Genomic DNA, 14,507 nt, shown 5'->3' with positions numbered 1-14,507 from the left:
ATATATATACATATATATATATATACATATATATATATATACATATATATACATATATATATGTATGTATATGTATATATATGTTATAGTAATGATAACGATAACGATAATAATAATGATAATAAAATCTCATAAAGATATAAAATATATTATGCTCCAATACACATATACTGTATTTGTCACTTTACCTTTCTTGTTTTAATCCGTCTTCCAACGTTTCATGCTGTAACGAAGCAGAAGTCGTGAAATGAAAATCAGACCGTTTCTCTGTTAAACAGATTGAATAATTTATTGATTCGGTATCGCCCCAGCAATGAGTCTTAACAATTACGCTTTCTATTATCGTATAATTGCTTAGTCTTTTTTCTTATCGTTAAAACAAACGATACGGTTTAATGTATTCGCACCGAATACATTGTATTCTTGCACGATTTACCGTAAAGCGGAAATCTAAAATACCTAACAGGTTCGACGCACCAGAGTATAGGTAAATGAAAACGAATATATAAATGGCACAATCCTCTACCTCTCGTGTCGCATTCGCGTGCCATTTTCGTGAATACAATCTCGTATAAAATTCAACACTCTCGCACTAGACATCGAATACTTTGTTCTAACCGCGTATGTTATGTTTCCTAGGATCACATTATTCGTTATCGTAACTATTAATCATCACACTCGTCTCGAAAAGATATCTCCGGCGAAAGGTACACATCTCTTCGTAATACGTATAATAATATAAACAATGATAAAAAAGTTCTCGAGATTGTTCTCGATATAATCGACAGTACTGTATAATACTTATTACTAAGGTTGAAAAATCGTTGGAACTGCAGCTAAAAAGAGTTTAACAACTGATCGTAATATATGGCTCGAATAATCTTGGCAGTTGTTGGCGCGTTTACAGATTGAACAACGATTCACGATTCACAATTCTGTTGTCATATGTGACGTTAGCGCTTGGACGCGAGTCGCGTTGCAGCTTTTACATAGTACGTGATCATCCAAAGGATAACAGCCGCGTCCCTCGGAGTCGGAAGACAGAACCAAACCGCAATCTTCGCACTTGTAACACTGAATATGAAAGCTACGATCGAGGGCCACAACCCGTACCGTTTCATCTTGGCCTGGTTCCGGCATGATTGGTAGCTTGCATACGCAACATCGTGGCGCGAATTTCCTGTAACATGAACAGTAAGTGAGAATTATGTTGGACACGCGTTACCGCTACAAGAGATATGAAAATATTCTGTGTACTTGTGAAAGCATTCTATGCAGTGAATCTGATTGGTAGCGTCCACCGTGAACGGTATACTGTCCAAACTCTGACCGCAAACCACACATGTGAAGCAAGACGGATGATAAGGTTTCCCTGTGGCTCGTAATATTCTATCGAATATCGGACTGGCGCACACGCAACATTTCTCCAAAGTGTTCAAATAATCTTTCTCGCAGTAAGGCTTGCTCTCCAGTGAAAAGAACGGCTTGTCCCGCAAGTTCACTTTACAAACGTAACAACAAAAACAATCGATATGGAAAACCTTGTGCATCGCGGAACACCCTTTGCCTTCGACTTTGTGACCGCATTGCGCGCATATTCCATATATGTCGTCGTCCTCGTCGTTGTCTACCAGTAAGTCCATTAAATCGTCCACCTGAAACGGATCAACGGTGTAAGATGCAAGTAGGCAATGCCTATATTTCTGTGGTTGTCAGGAAGAACGTCGCATGTCACATAGTTTCACTTTCGAGATATAGCCGTTTAAAGTTTTGATCGGTTAAATTGCATTCTTTTTCCTGGTAGATACGTCATCCTATACTATGAAGCTCGATTAATGCGTAAACTCAAATTTTTTTGTAATTGTGACAAGCGACGTTTTTCCTAGCAACCATAGATTTGATCGAGGATCGAAGAAAAAATGAAATCGATCCAAGCATACTTCTTTGACCGGTGAAACTTTCCCTTGCGGCTGGGCTGACGTAGCGGACCCGTAGCCGGAATACATGGAGTAATTGCAAGATAACTGAGACGGTGGTCTCGGATTGATCGGCTCGTATATAGACTCGTACGTCGAGCTGGACTGCGAGCTTGTCCCATAAATATCGTTCGGATAATTGTCCGAAGGGAAATCGGTCTGATAAGTGGCGCGTCTCAATTCGCTGTAGCTCGAGGAAACAGGACTCGGCGGTGGTGGCAGTTCTTCCGGCGGCGGAGGAAAAGAGCTACTTGGAACACAAGGGACGTACTCCGACAATTCCGGTGGAGGCGGTAAATCATCTGCAAATGAAATTCATTAAATAAGTAAACGAATGTTCTCGGCCGAGACAAACATAGCGAACAGCGAGTCGTTCCAAATGATTATTAGTAAACTGTGGTTCTTTATGCAAAAAAAAATGTTTGCATTGATTGCAGAACACAGGAGCCAAATAAAAATTGCATTCTTCTTTGAATTATCCTATTAAGCTGAAATTAATACATTGATGTCCTTAAATATTTTTAACATGTCCGCTGCTTCAAATTGTACGTGCACACTTTTGTAAAGATTGTCTGCATCGATTGCAGGAAATAGAAACCAGATTGTTATCTAACCGGAATGTTATCTCTTCTCTTAATGATTTTAATCGAGGAGAAATCAAGTTCTTCAGTTTTTCAAATTTTCCAACAATTTTGAATTTCATCTACTCAATTCAGCTATAATCTAATGATTAGATTCTGATTCTGATTACCGTGAGCAGGGGAAATATTGCAATACGTGTTTTCCGGCTTCGAGTTCCATTGAATATTGCTGTAAATTATGTCATTCTCAGTCTTGCTTCCAGTTTTATTCTGCATGCTCCCCGGAGGATCTATGTTACTGTACACGACGTTCCTCGCCGATCTAGAATGATCCTCGGCAGGGACTTGAGGAGCTGGCAGATTCCCAACGTTAGAATAAAAGTTTTTCTCGTCGTATCCATATTTCGGTTCGAATTTCTCGTTGGTTTGTCGCGCGTAAAAGTTATCGTTGTTCTGATAAAGCTTAGATGTGTCTTTTCCGTTTGTGGTCGACGACACCGAAAAATCGTTCTTCTCTATATTTATAGGCACGTACGGAGTGGGAGAGTTTGCATAGAAATTCGATGGCTTTTCGGTTGTCGTCACATTATTCAATACTGCACTGTATGACGATGCAGGTCCTGCCTTTACAGTGTAACTTTGCGATACCTGGAACCAAATAATGTTTCATTGGAAATGATCTCCAAGTAGTCCAGAACCAAATCAAATTTTACCATGAATGTGTCCCACGATAATGGACCAGACATGAGAAACAAGCATAGTATTAATTACAAACTACAAAACGATCGGTCAATCTTTTGATACTTTTATTACATACTGACCTGAGGCTGTGATTTTTTTGGTTTCGGTGGTACGGCTGGCCCAACCTTTTTGCCAGGCTTTGTAATTTTAATACCATCTCCATGATTAATTTGTAAGTTTGCGATTTGCTGCTCCAAGCTACTACCATTGTTCGACATTTTCCTGAAATCAAATTTTTTAAGTATCCATTATGTAACAGCATGTAACGTTGCACGATAAACACTCAAATTTTTATCAGTAGTAGTAGTTCTCAGTTAGACAGTGCAAGTACATATCTCTCAAGTAAAACTTTGTACCACCTGCTCATGACAGAATGGAGCAAATACCATTGAAATATTCTTTACACTCACCTGGTAAGTCAGAGAAACGTTGTGTCTTATGAAAATTGTTCCCTGGTACGTTCTTCAAATGTAAAATATTCAAAAAATGTTGCAATAAAAAATGCTTTGGTAGCCGATCGTGTCAGGATCGAATGGCTGACTGATAAGCCCCCTTATCTCGGGAATTTCGAAATTCCTTCACGTTGACTTTCGGGCACTATTGTAGCCCTGTTCCACGCCTACGGTATTACACATTCGAGCCACAATCGATGAACAGCGATTCACAATTCACTGACTAAACCAGAAACGAAATGAATCATTGACAAACATTGGATTGTAGCATGTAAGATGTATCTACACACATCGTACATACATACACATATACTTACGTACAGCAGTATACATACATAGAACCACCCCACTCAGAATTTTGCGTTTGCGGTACTATCACTCGACGCGGGGTTCACCGTAACTCAACACAACTCAACATAGCTCAGCATGGCGCTCAATAGCTATTTGATTTGGTTGCGCTTGCGAGTGACTCAAACCCAAACCACACCCTGCTGTGACTCGTCCGTATACATATACATGTACAGATGTACATATGCATATATATGTACATAGTAAACGCATAGACCTTTCACAGAGGCGAAACTCTCGCGTTTTTTCCGAAACGAATTTTCAACGCGCATGCGTGTCCAAGTAATGCCATCATTATGGTGGTACATACAGTTCGGACACTCTCTAAAAAACGATAACTTTTTGTAGATTAATCGATCTTGATAAAGCGAACAGGTATCTGCGAATATATGGTATGTATTTTGCAATTCCATGTACTTGTTTAAATATTCCCGGGTCCATTCGAAGAGGACGCATCGATCAGTCTCTAAGTCGGGAAAGTTAACAAGGTTTTAGGTCTATTGTTATGTCTCGTCTATGACTCTACGTAATTGGTAATCAATGTGTTGATCGTTAGCCGTATCTGTCACATATAAATCTTTCCAAGATCGATTTCCAGATCGATATTATTACCTCGGATTAATAAAGAGATTGCCAGGCTTAAAAAGATGCAATCTGCCAATTTTTATCGAACAATATATAACTGATAATTACTTTAACCCTTATGTAGCCAACCTTGACGTATTTCCACAAATTCTCATTTCAAGACTATAAATTAATATATTAGCAAGCAAAGAATGGACATTCAGAGAAATTTGTAATATTCTTAGAGGAACGTTAACAAATTGTTGAAAGAAATGCAGGAAGTGGGTACCCGGTTGGCTACACGGTAGGGTTAATGATTGTACCGACAACGGGATAACAACGACCACCGTAAACGCGTGTAGGATCATGTAGGATTGTGGAACAATCATCAGTTTGTCCAAAACCAACGTGTTGCCAACGACTGATAGCTATGAACGAAACATCTGACTAATTTCGTTCTAATTATAGCGCAGACGACCCTCGCTCTTATCATGATCATTGTCGTCGGTTGCTGTATTGTCTGGTCAAGAATGGGTTATCCGTTATCCTTTCGTGCCTCTTGTTTCTCGCCGACCCAAACTTATATTGTCAGATTCCACGAGACACGTTTCATGGCCGAGAATCAGTTTTTCCAACGATTAGTCAGTAGCATGCGTAAAGTACGCTCGTAAATTCCAAAGTAGCCTTTTTTCAAATAAATCGTTTCCACATTCCACGAACGGAAGCAAAGGGTACGCACTGTCCTGTTTTTCTGGCTACACCGATAATTTACCCTTCCCGAGTAAAATTAGTGTGTCAAGGAAAATCTGTAGAATGAATGCGCTTTTCTCGAGAGTTTCTTCAATGTCTGAAGGACCAAATGGTGAACGCCTAAACAATGAGCAAACGACAAATGACGACCGAAGGGCGTTCTTCCCTTATTTACCTATTTATCGTGCAGCTGGCAATCATCACGTACGCGATCGTATCAATTGGAGTTCGAAATACGTAACATTGCGATCGATAACAAACTCGATATCGCTAAGTATATCTATAATACATGGACCGTATTGGTTATTTTCATTGGGGAAGTATTTTATTAAAATTTCCAAGAATCTCTGGTACAAGAATATGTGGATATCTTTTATATTGCCGTTCATACCCGGACACTTATTCTTTGGATGAAGACGATTTTTTATTGTATTATGAAATAAAAATATGAAGAATGTAGAGAACGTGTAAATCAAATCTGACCAAAATATCATATATTTTCTATATTTTAATTATTATTCTTATATTTTCTCATTTTTTAAATTTAAGTGAGGTAATTATTTTCCAATTTGACTTCTAGAGCTGTCCATAATCATCCCACAATTTCTCAATCTCTTTTTTCCAACATTTATTCAAATAGTATATAATTTAATTTTGCTGTGGAAGCTTGTAATCTTTAATTACCATTTTGTTGAAGATAAGTATATACTTCTAAGTGTCCGGTGATTTATGGACGGGAGTGTATATATATATATGTATCGTTTGTGAAATACTTCGCGCTGTCTTCCCTTTTTCTTAGCTGGTCGCAGAACATATAGTATATATATGTATACATAAACGCTTTAGTATTTTTCTGAATAACTCACGGGTCACGATTCGTTCCGACTGTTTCGCAATCTTCTGTGCGAAACGTGAAAAACATTCACATAGAAAAATGAAGATGCTATTTAGAATTTTCCTTGTGCGGTGGAATTGTGGAATTACCGCTACGACTACGATGATTCACAGTGGTCGTTAAATAGTGTTGGACCGAGCATACGCGTCGTACAATTCACTTTGTATGTGTATAGCGATATACAGGGTGATTCTGGAAATTGGGACAAGTTACTGGTCTTTTTTAAGTAGCCCAATTTTTACAAATGTGATATTTGCAAGGAAAAGCCGTAAGGAAAAACGGATTTATTAACAAAATTGAGCACACGGATAACCACGTGTTTGTCACGGGCGCTCGATCGTTTCAATATGTCTTCTTTTTTGTAATCGCTGATGGCGACCGAAAAGCCGCAAGGAAAAACGGATTTATTAACAAAATTGGGCTACTTAAAAAATCGCAGTAACTTGTCCCAGTTTTCAGAATCACCCTGTATATATATGTATCATGTTTATGTATATTCGCTATTATGTACTTCCACGAAATTATGATGAATCGGTTAATCTGAAGACACGATTCCCGAAATAAATTGCATAATGTACATATATATTGAAAGTGATATCTCTTCGTGAATAACAGAGTAACTTTTATCTCGAGCTAATAGTAAATTGATAAGAAATTGTGCCATTCTTGATATTCGACTACATATGCATATGTATACAATACGTATACATATATGCACATATATGTACACGCACACAATATATGTATAATTGTATACGTAGGTAGGAAACTTGCACGTGTCAAAAAAAAAACATAACAATAAGAAAGTTATTGCTTCCTGTTCGGTTGTTTCAACTGTTTTCTAAAGCTTCGTCGAAGTCCATTAAAAAATTTTACGTGCTTTCGTGTACGAGCACAACATTGATAATCGTGTACGTAGATCCTATCTAATCGCATAGTCGATTAAACTCTTATTATTAGGATACGTGAAATCGATCGAAAAAGTTAATCAAGTCTTTATCATGTTACAATTGAGTGGTATCTGTAAAGTAAACTATCAGTTCTAATAAGTATCGGTGCTACCGTTCCATTTACATTAATCTTCTGTGGGATAGGGCAGAGATTCCTCTAACCAAGTAAGTAGTCTAAGTGTCAATTATTGCTATTTTGTAATTATGAATCGTGAGATCAATTTCAACTCGTTTAGACTCGAATGTCTCGTACGCTGTAGATCATTTTCGTAGAAAAATGTCGGGATCGGGAGGAGTTCGTTCCAACTTGCTTAGGTATTATTCATCTTATCATAGCAACAGTCATTTCCATTTAACGGCAGTCGTAATCGTAAAGTATATGTACGCAGTTGGAAACAATATATTAAGTGGACACTTTTAAAAATTGCGTAACTTGTTTAAAATTGATCCAAAGGTCTTGAATTTTCTAGAGATGTAAGACAGACTAGTTTGCTAGAGAATGAGTAAACAAAAATTTGTTTAGATTGCAATTGATAGGAAACATGTTAAATTTTAAAAATTATGTTTTATCAACTTTTTTATCTGAGCCTGTAACGATAAATTAAAAAATGCGTTTTGTAGATTTCAGTAACTCATATGTATATTGAAAATTTCATCGAAATCGGTTAATGCATGCTGCAATAATGAGCTACAATAAACCTTTAATAAATCTGCGTACGTAGCTCATTGCAATTAATATTGACCGATTTTGATAAAACCTTCAGTATGTATATACGTTACCGAAATCTAGAAAACTCATTTTTTAAATTATCGTTTATACAGGCTCAGATAAAAAAGTTGACAAAACATATATATATAATTTGTAAAATTTTGTATATGATTCCTACCAATTGCAATCTAAACAAAAATTTTTGTTTACTCATTTTCTAGCAAACTATATAACATCTTAAAAAATTCAAATCCTGTGGACCAGTTTTAAAAAAGTTATACGATTTTTAATTGTCCCCAACTGTACGTATAGACGGGGAATCCCTTGAGTAGTCGTGTCTATCACGCGTCGTTACGCGATTGTTATTATTACACCATACGGCCAAATACGTAGAAGTTGCGTGAATATTATGCGTTCATTAGATTCGAACAATAATCCAGAAACGCCCCCACTTCGAATTCGGAAATTGGTTGTTGTGGAGGGGTGAAGGGGATTTTAGCAGATGGCAGTGGCAGCATCAGTGAGCAAGTGAACATCACTTCTCTCATTCTCTGCCATTCTCCAGCCATTCTCTGCTGTTCTCTGCTCTGCTGTTGTCTGCCTATCAGTGTACAGTGTATCCAAGTGTGTCTGCTGGTGTCTGCTCAACTGCCTCAGCTCAGTCTGCTGTTGTTGGTTCGTTCATTGTTACCTGTTGTTGTTAGACTGTCGCAGTCATTCACAGTCATTCGACTTGGTCGCGTAGGGTCGATGCCGTTTCATTGTTCGCGATCGTTTGTGTTTGATTTCGTTCTTTCAGTTCTCTTTGGGTTATGTTTCTCCTCCGATTCCACTGAGCTCTAACGTTCTCGTTCTTAAGTTTACGGTAACGCAATGTTCAGTTAACATTTACGTTTCGAATATACATACTACAGTGTCGTTTTAGAAAATAGATGACTCGTGTTTCTACTGCACTTTCGATCAGCACGTTGACACGTTGCTCAATTAAAATAACATTAGTAGATCTCGATTACTTTAATCGTTAATGTAAGTAATTAACCGATGATTCCCATTTTAGACACGTCCCATCGATATACCATGCAGAACAGTCACGTTATCGAAAACGGCAATGATTCAACGATCGCAACAGTGCCTCATCAGCGAACACGGGAAACACAGAATAATGACAATAAAGCGACGGAAAACACATCTTTATCACCCAACAGTAATCAAGCGTACTTCGCTGATGAAAAGGTTCCTATACCGGACATAGACAGTGTAACGTATCTCAGATTATTCGTTTTGTTCTACTCTCGAAAACACATAGTTTTATTAGGTGGTTGCATATGAAATATCCGATTTGTAAGCTTATTGATCTGACTGTTAATGAATTACAAGTGTCATAATTGTATTACAGTAGATATTGAATTTTTTTGTTTATTTACAAGACTGCCATCTCTATTTTGTAGTTTTCTTTACTATCAACAAATAGCACATTCATTGATCACCATATTTTAACCACATCATGTAACGCTATCAATAAGAGTACACGAGAATCCCATTAATTGACGTTGAAAAAAGAGATTTATTGAAAAGTAAAATTATATATTAAAGATAAATTAAATTGAAAAGTAGACCTTAAGGATCAGCCTCTAAAATCGGTCATTTCATATGCAACTACCTAATATTTATAATCGTCGAGCTTCACTAATGTTGAATGAACCTTTTATAGGGTGTCTTTAGTTTCAGAAAATTATGGGCGTTTACGGGTCCTGGATTTTTAATGTCCATAGCTTATCTGGATCCTGGAAATATAGAGTCCGATTTGCAGTCCGGAGTCGCAGCCAAATACAAGGTATATTTACCAAGCTTGTTCTCGGTTCGATAGAGCAGTTAGTGGAAACAAATATTTTCTTTTCTATCGTGTCTACGTTTCTTTTTTGTTTTTCAGTTATTATGGGTACTATTAAGCGCGACGGTTCTAGGCCTTATTATGCAAAGGTTGAGCGCCAGACTTGGCGTTGTAACAGGTTTACATTTAGCTGAAATGTGTTATAGGCAATATAAGAAAGTACCTAGACTAATATTATGGATAATGATGGAGATAGCCATTATCGGCAGCGACATGCAAGAAGTAATAGGAACTGCCATCGCCTTATCTTTATTAACGAACAGAGCGTAAAGTCACTTCACTTTCTAATTCTTTTTGTTGTGTACGTTCAATCGACTTACATAGATTTATCAAATAATTTTTTATACATTTTAGAATACCCATATGGGGTGGCGTACTCATCACAGTGATCGACACTTTCACGTTTTTATTGTTAGATAAATATGGTCTGAGAAAATTGGAGCTCTTTTTTGGATTCCTAATCGCTTTAATGGCTGTGACTTTTGGTTACGAGGTAAATCGTATTCAAAATCATATAAGGATTCATACAATCATTTCTTTCTCTTCTCTACATCTTTGTTTCTTTTCTGTTTATGTTAGTATGTTGTCTCCGCGCCTCCGCAAGCCGAGGTAATAGAGGGAATGTTCGTGCCCTGGTACGAAGACTATGACAAGCAAATGTTGCTGAAGGCTGTAGGCATTGTAGGCGCAGTTATAATGCCGCACAATTTATATCTTCACAGTGCACTAGTGAAAGTAAGGGAAATTAAAAAGGATACAAGTAATACTCTCTGTTTTTCTGAAGGCAAAATCAAAATTTTACTTTAACACGCCTGTTTATAATTTTTAGTCGAGAGACATCGATCGTAGAGAACCAAAAAAAGTGAAGGAAGCAAATATGTATTATTTCATCGAAGCTTGCGTTGCGTTGTTGGTCTCTTTTGTCATAAACGTATTTGTCGTAGCAGTCTTTGCATTTGGACTTCATAATAAAACTAACGAAGAAGTTGTGAGTATAGAAAATGTAATGTCGATTGTAAAATAACCATGGTTTTATATATATATATGTACATTTCATTTCAGCGTCAAGTATGCGAGGTTCATAATAACAGTATGTGGATCGACACATTTCCGGTGAGTAATTAAATCGTACCGATATTTATGTATATGATCTTATTATTGTAATCAGTAGACTGCGGATTTGATGCATTTATGATAAAAATGGGTATGTACAATTTAAAGCAGTGGTCACATTAGAAATGTATTTAAGGACATCACTGTATTAGTTTCAGCTTAATAAGAGAAATTAAGCTTAATAGAAATTTTTTATTTGGCTCCTGTGTCTTACAATCAATGCAAATGTTTTTTATTTTGCATAAACATCCGCAGTCTATTAATCACTTTTTAAAGTCGAATTTCACAGTTTGGAATTGGTTTTCTCAATTGTAGAATGATAACGAAACCGTTTCGATAGACCTCAACAAAGGTGGCGTGTATCTCGGTTGCGCGTTTGGTGCCGCAGCAATGTACATTTGGGCCGTGGGTATTTTTGCCGCTGGTCAATCATCTACGATGACAGGCACGTACGCGGGACAATTCGCAATGGAAGGATTCCTGAATCTTCAATGGGCTCGATGGAAACGAGTCCTTTTTACTCGAATGATCGCCATCGTTCCTACTTTCCTCGTAGCAATGTTCAGCGATATAGACAAGTTAACTAACATGAATGACATTTTAAACGCTATTATGACGCTGCAATTACCTTTTGCAACCTTGCCAACCATAGCATTTACGAGCAGCTCTCAAATAATGGGCGAATTTCGAAATGGAATGTACGTAATTGTATTCATCCAGCAAATATTCAATGTCTGTCGAACTGTTTAAATTCTAAAGTTCATTTTTCCAAATTTTCAGAACAAACAAAATTGTTGCGACAGCACTGTCTGCGTTAGTGATAGCTATAAATATATATTTTGTTATAAATACGGTCCAAGACGATTTACCGCATCATTGGGCAGTGATATTAGCAATCTCGGTATACTCCATCTTGTATCTACTATTTTGCCTTTACTTGGTCATTCATATGGCTGTTAGTATGGGTGCAACTTCTATTGCCGATCATTGGGTACGTTTGAACGAGTTACGTTGACATTATCTGTATCGTTGTATCATTCAGAATTTACCACTTCATTTGTTTCTGTTGCAGTTTGTAAGAAAATATATAGGTAGTCCTGTATCTACAACGCTTGGATTATCAAATCCAACTATATACGCAAGGTGAGATTGTGTTTTTCTATTCTTCTATTTTTAACGATACTTGTTAGCCGATTTATTTATGTTTTTATATTGTTTTAATATGCAAACGGAAATATTATTTTCCGCGTGCTTGTAAATTGTAAATGATTACAGTTAGAGCAGTAATTTAGTCATTTCAAAAATCTTATATGTTTTCATAAACGATTTTTATGTTTGTGTCTTGTGTAAATGTTTATCGGGTATTTGTGGTGTCTGTTTTTCAGTAGAATGTTGTTGTATGCATGTTTACTATTGTTATATTAGTTGGATTAATGTCGTGCAACATCATAAGTGTACTAATCGTTTTTATACAATCCCCAAGACAACGATTTTTTAATTTAATCAGGATTAATATGAACGCTTGTCTGTGCGTGCGTGTATGCTCAATGTTGTATATTTAACGGATCACGTAGCCTTACAAGGATCACGTAAATATCTACTGCATGTAGAAACAATTTACTTTGTCCTGCATTCTTATCCAGGAATACCAGAGATGTTTAGGTGATTCTCCGGTATTTCTGTTTTCCACCTTGTATGCGTTGAATTGAGTTCAGATGAATTCAAAGCAATATGTCTGAAGGTGAACAATTATTTGTGGGTATAAGATGTATATGTATATACACGCTTTATTAACCATGTATACGTTTTTTAATAAACACTAACATACAAAGTATGGAAAACCGATTGTGTTGCTTTCTATTACTTACAGTATTACTTAAACGCGGTGACAGATGCCAATCGATTTACGCTTGAATCATTAAGGAAGCACTCTTGTTTCCAGGATGGCAAGGGTACGGGATGCGCCTTTTCATTTCATGACGATGTAATGGTAGGGTTTTTCAGTAGTCGTCCTCAAATTTCCCATTTTTATGTTTACGAGACGTTCTTCCAAATTACACCTCGTAAACGTAAAAATAGAAAATTTGGGGGCGACTATGGCCTAGATTGATTCTTTGTCTAGCGCTTTTGGCTACTGAAAAACCCCGTCTTTGCATTATCGAGAAATGAGAAGGCGCATTCCGCACCCTTGCAATCCTGAAACCGAGATTACCCCCTTAAGCAAGAGAGATAATATTAACATTTAATAGGAGCATGTTATTATACATATATTATGGCGGTATATTATCGTTTAAGTATCTAATAGGCATTAAACATCAAACGAATCAAGCATAGCTAAAAGTTCGAATGATTCCTTTTTCATTCATAGTTTCTTCAATGTGTCAGAAACATCATTAAGTACGTAAATGAGTTTGACTTGTGATATACTATTTTAAACAAGACGTCTTCTCCCAAGTACAGAACAATATATCTGTTTTCAAACTATTGCAAGATTATCCGATTTCAACACATCATCGCATCATCGCATATGGTATGTAATATCATCTGGCAATGTTTTTAAAACATTTTCCTTTTTTCAATAACACATGCACACAATAGTATGACAGCATGCAAGTTGAAATTCTTGTTTCTTAGAGATTGCTTAGCATACAGTATACCTATTACAATTATTCGTAGTACAGTTATTTGTCAGTTGCTGTGTGTCTGTCATACGTGATTTTTTATCGTCATAGTCCCCGTAACAGTTTAACGATACTCCTTGAGTTGTTAACTAAATACATTTTCATTGCATGCGCATTTTTAACCAACCGAAGGGTCAACAGTCAAACTCTAACTTGATTTTTGCAAACGTTCCCAAGAAAGGTAAGTTCTCTCCCTGGATTATAAGTAAACCGCGGATCTTTATGCATTTATGGCATCTGAAAATTTTAAAAATATGCTGGAATATAAAATTCGATAGAATTTCAATATTTTTTCAATTCAATTTTATTTCTATTTCAGATCTAAAAAGACTATTTACCACTGAAAATAAGATCTCATTTAATTTTGAAAATTGCATGAACATCCGCAGTATAATTATAAAAATTAAGTTGCTTTCAAATCTACAGTCATTTTCGATCGAGATACACAATATAATTGACAATAATATTTCAGATCAAATCCAGCGTTCAATATTCAAGAAAACGGGAATGGCAACTTTAGCACGATACCAGACTATTGATAAAATATTGACATCTGCATGTAAATATATGTATACATACGTGACGTAATAGGTATATAGGATTATAATCCATATACTCACGATTCATATTTTTTTACGGATTTCAACGTTGTACAGAGTAGAAAACATTTGTACTTAAAACTTTCAATCGTGTACATAGACATATCTCTATTCAAACTTATTTGTATACTATTTAATTTTAAAATAAATGGACGTTATATTGTTATAAAATGATGTTGAAGAAAAGTACCAACTGTGTTTTACTTAAGGAAGTTCAACGAAATTAACGTTTTGTTAAACAATCGAACTACGTATTT

The 14,507-nt window shown here is 36.4% G+C and overlaps 2 protein-coding genes across 13 annotated transcripts; one reads left to right on the top strand and one right to left on the bottom strand.

Annotated features, from left to right (window-relative positions):
- Positions 1-265: 265 nt before the first annotated feature.
- Zyx (lipoma-preferred partner zyxin) lies at positions 266-4,269 on the bottom strand. 5 transcript variants are annotated; one of them, XM_076436760.1, is made up of 7 exons: positions 4,086-4,269; positions 3,709-3,973; positions 3,379-3,520; positions 2,728-3,181; positions 1,941-2,278; positions 1,258-1,655; positions 266-1,180 (listed from the first exon to the last, which is right to left on the bottom strand). In XM_076436760.1, exons 3-7 carry the CDS (start codon positions 3,514-3,516, stop codon positions 928-930), a joined length of 1,581 nt encoding a protein of 526 aa, XP_076292875.1. In that variant the 5' UTR covers positions 3,517-3,520; positions 3,709-3,973; positions 4,086-4,269; the 3' UTR covers positions 266-927. The 5 variants fall into 5 exon arrangements, with proteins under 5 accessions (XP_076292875.1, XP_076292873.1, XP_076292874.1 ...); XM_076436758.1 differs by having other exon boundaries at positions 2,728-3,205; positions 4,068-4,268; XM_076436759.1 differs by having other exon boundaries at positions 2,728-3,205; positions 4,072-4,268.
- Mvl (solute carrier family member malvolio) lies at positions 3,537-14,421 on the top strand. Of its 8 annotated transcripts, XR_013010276.1 has the most exons (14): positions 3,537-3,711; positions 9,024-9,223; positions 9,678-9,800; positions 9,897-10,123; positions 10,212-10,350; positions 10,437-10,592; positions 10,687-10,845; positions 10,920-10,970; positions 11,286-11,668; positions 11,751-11,961; positions 12,043-12,113; positions 13,339-13,500; positions 13,784-13,832; positions 14,124-14,421. XR_013010276.1 is itself a non-coding variant. In XM_076436751.1 (12 exons), the coding sequence occupies exons 1-12, from the start codon at positions 3,672-3,674 to the stop codon at positions 13,373-13,375; spliced, it is 1,797 nt and encodes a 598-aa protein (XP_076292866.1). In that variant the 5' UTR covers positions 3,537-3,671; the 3' UTR covers positions 13,376-14,112. The 8 variants fall into 8 exon arrangements, 6 of the variants coding, with proteins under 6 accessions (XP_076292866.1, XP_076292865.1, XP_076292870.1 ...); XR_013010277.1 differs by lacking the exon at positions 13,784-13,832; XM_076436751.1 differs by lacking the exon at positions 14,124-14,421 and having other exon boundaries at positions 13,339-14,112.
- The last annotated feature ends 86 nt before the right edge of the window (positions 14,422-14,507 follow it).

Source organism: Lasioglossum baleicum, chromosome 13 (assembly GCF_051020765.1).
Source record: "Lasioglossum baleicum chromosome 13, iyLasBale1, whole genome shotgun sequence".
Taxonomy (NCBI): Eukaryota; Metazoa; Arthropoda; class Insecta; order Hymenoptera; family Halictidae; genus Lasioglossum; species Lasioglossum baleicum.
The sequence above is the reverse complement of the archived record's forward strand: the minus strand, read 5'-3'. Positions and strand labels throughout refer to the sequence as shown.

Coding starts and splice junctions, on each gene's coding strand:
- Mvl (XM_076436750.1), top strand. CDS start 3,672: ATGGAGCAAATACCATTGAAATATTCTTTACACTCACCTG. Junction 3,712..9,023: donor ATATTCTTTACACTCACCTG/GTAAGTCAGAGA, acceptor TTCCCATTTTAG/ACACGTCCCATCGATATACC. Junction 11,962..12,042: donor CTTCTATTGCCGATCATTGG/GTACGTTTGAAC, acceptor TTTCTGTTGCAG/TTTGTAAGAAAATATATAGG.
- Zyx (XM_076436758.1), bottom strand. CDS start 3,516: ATGTCGAACAATGGTAGTAGCTTGGAGCAGCAAATCGCAAACTTACAA. Junction 3,206..3,378: donor CAAAAAAATCACAGCCTCAG/GTCAGTATGTAA, acceptor ATTTGGTTCCAG/GTATCGCAAAGTTACACTGT. Junction 2,279..2,727: donor CAATATTTCCCCTGCTCACG/GTAATCAGAATC, acceptor TTTCATTTGCAG/ATGATTTACCGCCTCCACCG.